The sequence below is a fragment of the Indicator indicator genome, assembly GCF_027791375.1.
Source record: "Indicator indicator isolate 239-I01 chromosome W unlocalized genomic scaffold, UM_Iind_1.1 iindW_random_scaffold_91, whole genome shotgun sequence".
In the NCBI taxonomy this organism is placed as follows: domain Eukaryota; kingdom Metazoa; phylum Chordata; class Aves; order Piciformes; family Indicatoridae; genus Indicator; species Indicator indicator.
In genome coordinates this window covers 123,665-137,731 of record NW_026539071.1, presented here as the reverse complement: position 1 = coordinate 137,731, position 14,067 = coordinate 123,665, and the positions used below count along the sequence as shown (strand labels likewise).

Here is a 14,067-nt window from a genome sequence, read left to right as displayed (position 1 = left end):
ACAAATACCAATAGCTACTGAAATGGTGTGTAGGAAAATAGCAAACCTTTGAACAACTTTTGAGAAGGCTGTTTTGTCTTTGAGTTGGAAAGAATGCAAACACCTTGTAACTGAAGAGAAAGACTAGGCATAAGTTGACTGGATATGTTGAGAAGCTTGTGTGTCAATATTAACCTATTGTATGCTTTGCTTGGACCCATGTCAGTGAAAGGATAGCCAATTGGGATGTGACAGCTCTGTATTAGAAAAGTATATAAGTTGACTGTGTAACAGAGTAGGAGGTTTTGGCTTATGCTTAAGCTCTTGCTTTTTGCTTTTTCTTGTGCTTAGTGCTTTGCTTAGTTGCTGAGGCAATAAATGCTGAACTGTGGCAAGATATTGCCACTTGGGCAGAGAACTTGGTGGTCAAAGAATGTCATATGGATGCCCGTTTGTCCAAGAGCTGAGCCACTGAAGAACATCGCAACAACCAGCAGGTGGATCAAGCTGCTAAGATTAAAGTGGCTCAAGTAGATCTTGATGGGCAACATAAAAGTGAATTATTTTTAGCTCAATGGGCCCACAATGACTCAGGCCATCAAGGGAGAGACGCAACATACAGATGGGCTCAGGATCGAGGGGTGAACTTAACCATGGACACTATAGCACAGGTTATCCATGAATGTGAAACGTGCCCTGCAATCAAACAGGCCAAGCAGATAAAGCCTTTATGGTATGGGGGGGTGATGGCTGAAATATAAATACGGGGAAGCCTGGCAAATTGATTACATCACACTGCCAGAAACCTGCCAAGGCAAACGCTATGTACTTACAATGGTAGAAGCAACCACTGGATGTCTGGAAACATATTCCATGCCCAATGCCACCACTTGAAACACCATCCTAGGCCTTGAAAAACAAGTGCTGTGGTGACACGGCACCCCAGAAAGAATTGAGTCAGATAATGGAACTCATTTCTGAAACACCCTCTTAGACACTTGAGCCAAGAAGCGTGGATCAAGTGAGTGTATCACATCCTTTACTGCACTCCAGCTGCTGGGAAAGTAGAGGGGTACAACAGCCTGCTAAAAACCATTCTGAAAGCAACGGGAGAGGAGGGACCTTCAAAAACTGGGATGCACATTTAGCACAAGACACTTGGCTGGTCAACACCAGAGGATCTACTAAATGGGCCGTCCCTGCCCAATCCAAGCTGCCACGTGCTGTAGAAGGTGATAAAGTTCCCATGGTAAACATATAGAATATTCTAGGGAAGAAGGTTTGGGTTAGTCCTGCCCCATGTAAAAGCAAACCCATTTGTGGGATTGCTTTTCCCAAGAACCAGGATGCACCTGGTGGGCAATGCAGGAAGATGGAAAAGTTTATTGTGTGTCACAGAATAATCTTGCTGTAGGTGAGAATGCACAGTAAATTGTCTATATATGTTAACTGCTGTTGAGCATGATACAGAATATTGTGGAATGAGGGGTGGAGAATGTAGTGGTTTGAAACCACATAATATTCCCCATTGTCAGAATTATGAATTTATGACTATGGTGTTTACAGCTGTATGGCATTACGGCCCTGGAAAGAAGGGTCTCTATGGCTTTTCCAGTCCTTGAGTGGGTGGCTGTGTTTTTTCCTGTTACGGGATTCGGACAGGTATTCCTTTCCCTTTTCCTTCTGGTTTCTATATATACTGATGTAATCTGATATCTTTGTAGCAGAGGAGTAAAGTATTCTGTGTAAATCAACTGAAAACTCTCCCTCTGCCTTTTTTTCCCCTCCCTTTTTTATCTCCTGGTGAGGAGAGAGGAGAGAGGAGATGGGGGGGGAGTGAGGGAGTTTAGCCCTTGCACAGAAAGGAACAAGCAAAAAAATATAAAAAAGCAAGTTCATTCAATTAGTTTGCAATATTTTCCAGACAGTTATTTTATTTTGTAAAAAGGCATTATTACAACTCATCACAAACAGAAGAAATTCTGGCTAATTTACATTTATAGGTACTGAATTTAAGTATTCAATCTTGTGATGAAAAGCAGCAAGGTGGTTGCAAGTGTACAATGTAAACAAATAGCTTTGGAAAGTGAATATAAATCCTTGAGAATTCTTTACTAAGGAAACAAAACAAACTTCTCATTTGTTCCTGAAACATGATCACAGGCTAGTGTTTAAAAATTCATTTGCAAACATAATTTAATTTTTTTCAGCCTAAATACAGTTTTATGAGATCCATTGTGAATGGGGCAGTGTTAGGGTCCCTGTAAAAGTAAACATTTACCATTTCTTGGTAAAAAGAGGAGAAAAAAAAGAAAAGTGCCACAACATTTGCAGCACAGTGCAGCATAAACTTTAGATACAAAAATATTTTTTCTTTGTTGGGATAATAGACCTTGCACCCTGGAAAGAAGTAACAATACTGCTACTAAGAGAATATCCAGTCCACATCTTTCAAGTTACATAAGGCAATTACTGTGTTAGCTTACTGTATATGGCTAAAAGAAGCTCCAGAAAATGTCAGTCTTTGTTATGTTTTCCAGCTACTCCATGTGTGTTTAGGTGTACTTTTGTGATCGGATGAGTGTTCAAATGGACATCTGTGTCCTAAAGGAGATCTTGAACTATAAGGAGACCACTGATCTAATGGTGACCTTGGGCCATTACCAGAAGCTCTGTGGTCCATTTGCCAGTCTGAGTGGTACCTATAATCTCTGGAAGATTTATGATGGCTGTACTCTGAAGTGGAACGGTGATCTGAATGTATCCTGTGTTCTGAATAGGAACAATGATCTGAATGAGGCCGAATGTCTTTTAAACTTCCTTCCAGGTTTGACCTGTGATCTCTGCTCCTGTGGTCATCCAACTTTCTATGTTTACTATCACTATAGTATCTGAAAAGATTTACTTATATTAGTATTACTGAACACATGGTAAGAACTACAATTATGTCAATTCAAAATAACTGCATTAGAGAAAACTCTTTGCAGTTCTGCATTACTCAGAAAAGATAGTTCGGTACTTACTACAAGCATACTGCAAAACCAGGAAGGGAATTATTAACAGATTTTATAATTGCTGAAGCAATTTACCTGCTGTCTTGTTTATAGTGATCCCAGTCTCTGTGGTCTTTTCCATTGCTGAAGGCTGAATAGGACCTTTTCCTAAAGTCACTTTTCTTATAAGCATCTCCCTGATGCCTGTCCTTACAATGATCATGGTATTGTGACAAATGTCTATCAGAAGAATAACTGTCCATGCTACTGTCATCATGGTTTGTATTCTCTTTCAGTCTTTCAACATCTGTTTAATAAAGCAGAGGTTATAAGGCAGTCTCATATACTATAAACTTTTTACTTCACCGATTCAAACATCACATTTACCTGTCAGATTTAAAGCAATGTGAAAGTGACGTTATAATTTCACAAAACCAAGGTAGAAATAATTGAATGATAAACATACTAATGTGAGTGAACTGAAAGAAACCACAGAGGTAAATAGAAGGCAAGCAAGCTAGAAATATAGATTTATAAGGCTGAGAGATCAAAATTTTCCACCTTAGAGACTGAATGGAGAGAATCAGTGTAGCCCAAATGAGCAGTCAGAAGAGACCAGGTGCCTTTAGTTGAGCAATTTTAAACAGAATGGTCATAAGTTCCTTTCTAAGGAAAGATTGCCCTAGCATGAACATGAGTTTTGGAGGCACATCTTGTTAATTAAAAGTTTTTAGTGGTATTCCTAAAATGCATTATACTCATTTAAAACCCATGATAACATACTCAGGGTTTTACATAAGATGACACAAAAACAAGTATTACAAGAAGGCAAGTATGGGAGCATAGAAACCAGTATTATTATCAACAATATAACTGACTGCTAACCGTGACTTCAGGGAATACCTTTTTTAAGATATGGTGACAACTGCTACAAATAGGCACAGAGTCTCCAAGAAGTTGGCATCTCTCTCTCCTCAGAATTAAATACTATAAACAGTGTTTTGTTTGGTATTTTTAAAATATTTTTTTATTTTAAAAGAATGGCCAAATAACTTGCTACTAAAATCAGTAAGTACCAAGTTCAGTTCGTGATCAGTTGAATTTCATCAACAAACTAATGAAGTTATGCTAAGTCAGCCTATACCTATGATATCCAGCAGTATGGGAGATTTAGGAGAGAGTTTTAAGCTTATTTCATTTCACATACCATTATTTAAGATATCCAGCACAGTAACATGTTCAAGATTTCTTACCTGGATTTCTAATTACATGTGTATTCACATTGCTGCTAATATTCTGGTCACTGTGTTGCTAAAAGAGGCAAGTACAAAAATTGTCATTGATAAATCCCAAAGTTGCTTCCGAATTCTTCAGAAAATATCCTAAGAAAACAGACTAGTTTACTATGAACAGTAAAACATGTACTGAGTGTACTCAATTGATTTAAATTGATTTATACAGTTATGAAACTTATATATTTAATAAATTTAGAGAGTCTGAAAGTATTACCTGAGATTCTTGGCATTTTTTGATTGCATGTTTATACAGCTTGTGCAGCTTTCTGGCATCAAATTCTGTAAACTTAGAGACAAAAATCCACAAGTTTCTGAGGAAAAAGAAAGAGAGGTTATAATTCTTCCATATATTAGATTTTATTGTATCATACAACAGAACATAGACTTAAGTGAAATTATTTCAACAGTACTTTAGTAAACTGAAATAATTGTAAAGCCTGTTACACCAAATATTACCTGGCTGCACATCAGACATTACTTAGCTGCATTTCAAACATTTGATAAATTAATTCCTTTAATAATTTGTTATTTTATAATATTTATCAGAATGTAACATGCATGAAAAGTAGTATTAATGGCAATTCTGTTAATATTTTTTCCAACTGTATAAAAATGTAGTTTTCAATTTGTTGTGCAAATCTTCTGAAAGATTGCTTGAAATATGTCAGAAAATCTGAGTATTTACTACTCAGTAAAGATTCCTCCAAACTTGAAATCTCTTTCAGTGCAAGAAATTTGACCTATATGCCTACAGGATTTTTCCATGGAATTCTAAAACCTGGTGAAAGCTTTTGAAACCAAATGAGAAATCTGAAAGAGGATGGAAGTAGCAAAATCTTTGATCTTAATCTATGTTATGAAAGAAGAAAGGAAAACAAATTAACTCTTTTGGTGTTAAGAAGCCAAAACCCTAAAAGACAGCATTTACTTCCATGATTGCAGACACCAGATCTTTTTTAGCAAAGTTTACAGGCAGAATACTTAAAAGACTACGGAATACTACTGTTGTAATTAGTGTTTAGTTCAGAAACATCTCAAGTGTGTATGCTCAAGAAGCATCTATGTGCTCTTTCACTGTGATGATTTAAACATAGTTTTGGCCTACAGGTTTGCAAAAGTAGATGCAACCAGCCAATGGTGTGCCCAATGATATCTATATAAGATATATAGAATAAATACATTTACTAAATCCTATGTCTTACTAAAGGCAAATGAAATACATATTTTAAGAATCTATGTATGGTACTGTAACAGTATTATGAATTAATATTATAGTAGCTCTACTATGAATTTATAAGAAATATAATAAGAAATATAATATTTAGCAAAGCATCTTTAAGACATGGATATTGTTTTTGTATTTCAGTTCGTCCTAATATTTTGAATATAGCAAATGAAGCAAATATAGACAGCAGAAGCATTCTGTGTTAACAACAGTCTGAAAGGAAATTAAACACTTGACTGAGCTGTCATATTTGGAAGTGCAGGATAGATTTACAACCATAAAGAATTAGGGTGCACATTATGATAAAACTAACTCAAATTGTATTTAAGAACTTAACAAAATATAACGAGTTTATAAACCAACATCTTTTTTATTCACAGCTGCATAAGAACACTTAAAACTCTTCTTTCTTTCTGAAATACACGTCTATGTTATGATAAATGTTTTCTATAAATTCATAGTTAATATATGATTTCATTTTAGAGCATATTTTTTTAAAATAAAGGATTCAGCAACTCACAATTATTCAAATCTCAATACACATTTATAATGGCCCATTTTTAGTATGAATAAAAAGCCACAACAAAACAAGCTTCAAAGTCGAAAAAGTCAGATTCTTGAATGATAAGAATTCTTTTCCACTAAATATTAAATATACTATAAATACAGCTATTTTCTGTTTGCTTTTGGTTTTAAGAAGTAAGATGACTCTACCTACTGGACAAATTCATTGCTATGCAAGTATGAAAAAGTGAATCCATTAAAAGCTGGAGCCATTTACAGTCACCTTGTTATAACTCCTTATTTAATACAGAAACAAAATACAAGAAAGTGAGAATAAGGAGCAAGAGAAATAATAGAAATTATTCTACTTGCTAGAAACTATTATGGATTTTCCTTTTGCAAAAAAAAATCATGCAAAACAACTTACTTTCTCCACTGTTTAATTTGTTCAGGATTTGTATACTCCTTTAGACATTCAGTAATATGGTCCCCAATTTTGATTAGGCACTGTCTAGTATGCTCCAGCTGTTCCCTTTCAGAAAGACCTTTCTCTGGTCTATCCAGTTGTTTCAATGCTGCTTTGACAGGCCTCATTCTTTCTTTGCACTACAAAACGTAAAAAAGGAATACATGATTTCAAAGGAATATAGAAAATAAAATAAAAATTATAAAATGTCTGACCCTTACTGTGCTATTTATATAGGCAAAGACAGTACTGTTGTAAGCCAAATGACAAACAAGTCTTCGCTCACAGCTCATTTTGTTTTCTGCAAGTTTTCTTCCATTTGGAAAAAGTAGTTTTGAAAACCAGTTGAAAATTTACTCCTATATGAGGGAAAGGAATTAATATAACTAGGTTTTACAATAATCACAGAATCACAGAATCACAGAATGCATTGGGTTGGAAGGCAGCATCAAAGGTCATCTTGTCCAACTCCCCCTTAGTAAGCAAGGACACCTCAAACTATATATAATGGATTTAATTTTGAGCACAAGTACATAGGACAAGACATTTTTTACATTTTTAGGATCTTGAAAACTATACAAACTTGATGTCAAGATTAAGTATTAGAATGTTTAATATATTTTAAGTAGATACTTTCTGCAACACAAACAGTAAGGAAGAGAGAAAGTCTGTGTATCGAAAATCAAAAATATGTGTGCAGAGAGACTGTGGTGCAAGGCCCTTTTCCTCTTCTAAAACAAACCCTCGAGGGATCACCTCCACCAAAGGGAATAGCCCAGAAGGCCACAGTAAGAAAGTGGTATGCCTATATGGAGGGAATTGGACAGCTATTGCAATTGAAAGAGGGTCCAACAAAGGTTTCCAAATTGCAACAGCCTGTAAAACCAGACAAAGTTCTGTTAGGTCAGCCCTACAAGCCTTTTCCAATTAAGGAAGCACAAGACGTGACCACGGACTCGAGTACAGAAGGAGTGTAGTTCACAGATGCCTCCTCTCACCTTGTGGGATCCCAGTGGCATTACAAAGCCACAGCACTGGAGATTGGCATAGGCAAGATGGTCACAGAAGAAAGGTGAAGGCAGTGCACAGGTAGAAGAGTTATGTGCACTCATTCTGGCTGTAGTAAATGGCACTATGGCCATCTACACTGATTCCTATGTCACCTTTAAAGGGGCCACTGAATGGATCTGTCAGCGGGAATACAACCAGTGAGAAATAGGCCACACCAAATCTGGAGGGCCGAGGACTGGCAAAATATGTTAGAAATAGGACGGTTCAGAAACATTGAGGTAGGATGGGTAAAAGAACATTCCAAAAAGGGCACACCCGCTGCTGAATGGAACCAGCAGGTCAACTACTTGGTGAGAACCAATGTGGTGAGTAATGAGGGGAAAGACTGAGAGAGATTGCCTGAGTGGCTCCATATTAAAAGAGGCCACTCAAGAAAGACAGCTCTATTATGACTGTCGGTCTCATGGATGGCCGCTTTCCATGATAACATGTGAAACAATTATCACAGCTTGTGCACCGTGTCGGATAATACTGAAGGCCAATCATCCAAATCAAGCCCCACCTCAACATATCAGACAGGATAAGACTCTCTGGAGTACCTGGCAAATTGATTATGTTGGTCCCCTGAAGCCATGACACAGCAAAAAGTACATTCTGATAAGAGTAGAAGTGGTTTCAGGATTAACCATGGCCACAGCTACCAGTACTGCCATAAGAGCTCAAACAATTGAAGCTCTACAACAATGGTTCAGTGTCTTGCCTATGCCTGAGTGTATCCAGAGTGACAAAGGATCACAGAATCACAGAATGTTAGGGGCTGGAAAGAACCTTGAGAGATCATCTAGTCCAACCCCCCTGCCAAAGCAGGATCACCTATACCAGATCACACAGGAACTCATCCAGGCAGGTCTGGAATATCTCCAGAGAGGGAGATCCCACAACCCCTCTGGGTAGCCTGTTGCAGTGTTCTGTCACCCTCACAGTGAAATAATTCTTCCTCCTGCTTCCATGGAACTTCCTATGCCTCAGCTTCCACCCATTGCCCCTTGTCCTGTCATTGGGCATCGCCGAGAAGAGCCTGACTCCATCCTCTTGACACTCACCCTTTACATATTTATAAACATGAATGAGGTCACCCCTTAGTATCCTCTTCTCCAAGATGAAGAGCCCCAGGTCCCTCAGCCTGTCCTTGTAAGGAAGATGTTCCACTCCCTTAATCATTTTTGTGGCTCCGCGCTGGACTCTTTCAAGCAGTTCCCTGTCCTTCTTAAACTGAGGGACTAGGAACTGGACACAATAGTCCAGATATTGCCTCACCAGGGCAGAGTAGAGTGGGAGAAGAACCTCTCTCAACCTACTGACCACACACCTTCTAATACAACCCAGGATACCATTGGCCTTCTTGACCACAAGAGCACATTGCTGGCTCATGGTCAACCTTCCATCCACTAGGACCCCCAGGTCCTTTTCCCCTTCACTGCTCTCCAGCAGGTAGTCCCCAACCTATACTGGTACATGGAGTTGATCTTTCCCAGGTGCATGACTCTACACTTGTCCTTGTTGAACTTCATTAAATTTCTCCCTGCCCAACTCTCAGGCCTGTCCGAGTCCTGCTGAATGGCAGCACAAGCCTCTGGCGTGTCAGCCACTCCACCCAGTTTGGTGTCATCAGCAAACTTGCTAACAGTGCACTCGGTGTGCCCTCATCCAGGTCGCTGATGAATATATTGAGCAGCACTGATATATTGAGCAGTATTGAGCAGTACTGACCCCTGAGGGACTCCACTAGATACAGGCCTCCAACTAGACTGTCTCCCATTGACCACAACTCTCTGACTTCTTCCCTTCAAGCAGTTCTCAATCCACCTCACTACCTGATCATCCAGACCACACTATCTCAGCTTAGCTACAAGGATGCTGTGGGAGACGGTGTCGAATGCCTTACGGAAATCAAGTTAAACCACATCCACCGCTCTACCATCATCTACCCACCTGGTTATGTCCTCATAAAAGGCTATCAGGTTGATCAAACATGATTTCCCCTTGGTAAAGCCATGTTGACTGCCCCTAATGGCCCTCTTGTCCTTGATATGCCTAAGGACAGTGACGAGGATAAGTACCTCCATCAGCTCTCCAGGGACAGAGGTGAGGCAGACCGGTCTATAGCTACCTGGGTCGTCCAGCACCTAGGAGAATGAAGACTCACTCCTCAGTGAAGAACGCACATTGATGTGGTGGTGATTGAGACCACCATATTGATCCTGAACGTGATTCTGTATGCATATCCCGAGTATGTCACTTCAGGGAAAGGACTCAGAGCAATTCATGTTCTATTACTGGACGTGAATCAGAGCAATTGTTGCTCCACCAGGATTGCCTTAGTTATGTAGAGTTGTCAGTACATTGTTGTATGCGATTGCTATGTTCATTGTCTCATCCTATAGCAATTTTATTGCATGTATTGTACACGGAGCCCTAGGTTAAAGGTACTCATATGTTCTGTACTGGAAAAGGATAATTCACAAGGAGCACAAAACAAACCTTACTAAACTGCAATGACTTTTAACTTTGGAGACTAGAGGTGACTGCCCACGACTCCAAAGGGTCACAACTAATTTTGTGTCAAAACACCAACAGAGTGGAATGTGGCAGTACATCCAAACGCCTTCCCCCCCAGGTGGAGATGGGATGGGGGAAAACAGAGAAGCATGGGAAAAGGGAGCACAGGGAAAGCACCTCCCTCTCCCCAAAGCTGTGGTCGGTGGATGCACATGGGCCCTTTCCCCCCAAGCCACATGTCAGGTGCGGACCCCCGTGCCGGGGCAAACCTGGGCATATTTAAGCAGGGATATGCTTTCTGGTACTGTTTACGACAACAAATTAGTATGGGTGTTTAAATGGGTGAGCTGCAGAGCACTCGCTCTCTCTTTTTTGGGTTTGGCCTTCCCCACACGTGTGGAATAAGCAGCCACAGTTCCAGGAGGATTTTCCGATAAAAAGAGACACCAGAGGAATTCCCACAATTGGCAAACAGCATTGTGAGTAAATTGGAATATTCCTAGAGTCTCCAGGAAATACCTGCCTTTTGTTAGTAGGGGTAACATACTGCTTTTGGATTTATCCCTTCCAAATACTGTTTTCTCAAACTATTTGTAACCATTCCTATATTCTGAAGATATTCTCAACCGAACATAAGAACCTGTATAATATTTCATAACTTTTGTATATAGTTACGTGAGTAGCGGAGCTAAATCAATAAATAATATATATATTTTTATTCATTCCCCACCTCGTCCCTTTTTATTCGTAACAATAATGCCACCAGAAGAGGTACTGGAGACAGGAAAGTGAACGTCTTACTATGAAGGGACAAAGCCCTAGAGGGAAGAGGGGCTCAGGACAACTGGTCAGTATTCAAGGATCACCTTCTCCATGCCCAGGAGCAAAGTATACCCACAAAGAGGAAAGCAGGAAAGAATGCTAGCACACCTGCCTGGATGGGCAAGGGGCTCCTGGACACACTGTCACACACAAAGAAACTCTACAAGGAGTGGAAGAAAGGACAGCCAGAATGGGGGGCATGTAAGGAAGCTGCCCAAGCAGCAAGAAACCTGATTAGAAAAGCTAAACCTCAGTTAGAATTAAATCTAGCCAGGGAGATCAAGTGGAACAGTAAAAGTTTCTATAGGTATATTAATAGTAAAAAGACTAGGGAAGGTGTGGGCCCCCTCAGAAGGAAAACAGGGGAGCTGGTGACAAGTGACATGGAGAAGGCTGAGGTTCTCAATGACTTCTTTACCTCAGTCTTCACTGGCAAGGGCTCCTGCTGCACTCCCAGAAGAATGGAAGATAATGGCAGGGACTGGAAGAAGGATCTGCCCATTGTGAGTGAAGATCAGGTTCGTGACTATCTGAAGAACTTGAAAGTGTTCAAGTCCATAGGACCCGATGAGATACACCCACGGGTGCTGAGGGAACTGGCAGATGAGGTTGCTAAACCATTCTCTATTATATTCCAAAAGTCAGGGCAGTCCGGGGAGGTCCCCACTGACTGGAAAAGGGGAAACATAACCCCCATTTTCAAAAAGGGAAAGAAGGATGACCCAGGGAACTATAGACCAGTCAGTCTCACCTCTGTGCCCTGTAAGATCATGGAGCAGATCCTCCTGGAGGCACTGCTGAGACAGAAGAATAGTGAAGAGGTGATTGGCTACAATCAGCATGGCTTCACCAAGGGCAAATCCTGCCTGACAAACCTGGTGGCCTTCTATGACAAGGTCACAACATTAATAAATGAAGGCTGAGCATCTGACGTCATTTACCTGCACCTGAGCAAAGCCTTTGACACTGTCCCGCATGACATCTTGAAGCTGGTGAAGTCTGGGTTTGATGGCCGCACCATTCAGTGGATAAAGAACTGGCTTGATGGCTGCACCCAAAGAGTGGTTGTCAATGGGTCCATGTCCAAGTGGAGGCCAGTGACAAGTGGAGTCCCTCAGGGATCAGTACTGGGACCAATCTTGTTCAACATCTTTGTTGGCAATATAGGCAGTTGTGGATAGAATATGCAGTGGACTAGGCTGCTGGTGGGCTAGCTGTAAATGACCTTGATGGTGAGAATGCTTCCCCCCTTGTGTTCCTCAAAGATGACTAGCTCTGCAGCTGCAAGATAAGAGGTGAGGGAGGTTTTTGCTCCCTGGAAAAGTGTTTTTTGAACTAACCTGGCAGGTAAATAAAAAGGTATTAAAAAAACAGGGATGGTATTCATTAAAGGGCTGGCAAATGCTCCTCGTCTCGGTGTAATTATTTGCAAGCGGCCACGGGCACCAGGCTGGGGGAAGAATCCTACAAAGAGCTCCCGAGAAGTCTGGCCAGATGCTCGGGGGTCTGCAACATCCTACAACAGACAGTGGCATTGAGTGCACCCTCAGCAAGTTTGCTGATAACACCAAACTGTGTGGTGCAGCAGACACACTGGAGGGAAGGGATGCCATCCAGAGGGACCCTGACAGGATGGAGAGGTGGGCCCATGACAACCTCAGGAGGTTCAACAAGACCAAATGCAAGGTCCTCCATCTGGGTCGGGGCAATCCTAGGCACCAATATAGGCTGGGCAGGGACTGGCTTGAGAGCAGCCCTGAAGAAAAGTACTTGGGGGTGCTGGTGGATGAGAAGCTCAACATGAGCTACCAGTGTGCATTTGCAGCCTGGAAAGCCAATCACATCCTGGGCTGCATCAAGAGAAGCACAGCCAGCAGGCCAAAGGAGGTGATTTTCCCCCTCTACTCCGCTCTGGTGAGACCCCACCTGGTGTACTGTGTACAGTTCTGGAGCCCCTATTACAGGAAAGATATGGATGTGCTGGAATGTGTCCAGAGAAGGGCCACAAGGATTATCGGAGAGCTGGAGCACCTCTCCTATGGAGACAGACTGAGAGAGACTGAAAGTTGGGGCTATTCAGTCTGGAGAAGAGAAGGCTCTGAGGAGACCTTATTGTTGCCTTCCGGTATCTTAAGGGGGCCTACAAGAAAGATGGGGAGGGACTTTTTAGGGTGTCAGGTAGTGATAGGACTAGGGGGAATGGAAAAAAAAAAGAAATGGGTAGATTCAGATTGGATGTTAGGAAGTTTTTCACCATGAGGATGGTGAGACACTGGAACAGGTTGCCCAGGGAGGTGGTAGAAGCCCCATCCCTGGAGGTTTTTAAGGCCAGGCTGGATGTGGCTCTGGGCAACCTGATCTAGTGTGAAGTGTCCCTGCCCAAGGCAGGGGGGAGTTGGAACTAGATGATCCTTGAGGTCCCTTCCAACCCTAACAATTCTATGATATTCTTTGTGTACTTCAACTTGGCATTCTCCTGAAAAAGTCCAACTGTCTTAATTAAGACAGCGACTTCATGCCCCGTGTTGGGCACCAAAGGAATGTAATGGTTTAGTGCAAGGGCTAAACTCCCCTACTCCCCCACCCCCACTCGCCTCTCTCCTCTCTCCTTACCAGGAGATAAGAAAGGGAGGGGAAAAAAAGGCAGAGGGAGAGTTTTCAGTTGATTTACACAGAATATTTTACTCCTCTGCTGCAAAGATATCAGATTACAACTAGATAATTTGCCTCTCCCAGTCAGCACCACAGTAGATCCATTAAACCTGAATGGCAGTAACATAGAATCATAGCATTGTTGGGTTGGAAAAGACCTTAAGATCGAGTCCAACCATAATCTAACATCTCCCTGTACACATCTGTTCGACCATATCCCTAAGGTCCTCATCCAAACATGTTTTAAACACCTCCAGGGATGGTGACTCCACCACTTGCCTGGGCAGCCTGTTCCAGTGCCTGATGACACTTATGGTGAAGAAATCTTTCCTAATATCCAATGTAAACCTCCCCTGGTGCAACTTGAGGCCATTTCCTCTCGTCCTGTTGCTAGTTATTTGAGAAACAAGACCAAAACCCACCTCACTCCAACCTCCTTTCAGATAGTTGTAGAGAGCAAGGAGGTCTCCCCTCAGCCTCCTCTTCAGACTAAACAACCTTCAGCTGCTCACCAGACCCCTCACCAGCCTTGTTGCCCTTCCCTGGACATGCTTCAGCACC

General features: G+C 41.4%; 1 protein-coding gene across 1 annotated transcript in view; it reads right to left on the bottom strand.

Moving 5' to 3' along the window:
• Positions 1-2,506: 2,506 nt before the first annotated feature.
• The window catches only part of LOC128979911 (chromodomain-helicase-DNA-binding protein 1-like), a 130,389-nt gene continuing 118,828 nt past the window's right edge, over positions 2,507-14,067 (bottom strand). Inside the window, 5 exon segments of the mRNA XM_054398306.1 lie at positions 2,507-2,870; positions 3,069-3,279; positions 4,226-4,283; positions 4,482-4,578; positions 6,424-6,602. Of these exon segments, the coding sequence (XP_054254281.1) occupies positions 2,507-2,870; positions 3,069-3,279; positions 4,226-4,283; positions 4,482-4,578; positions 6,424-6,602 (909 nt within the window).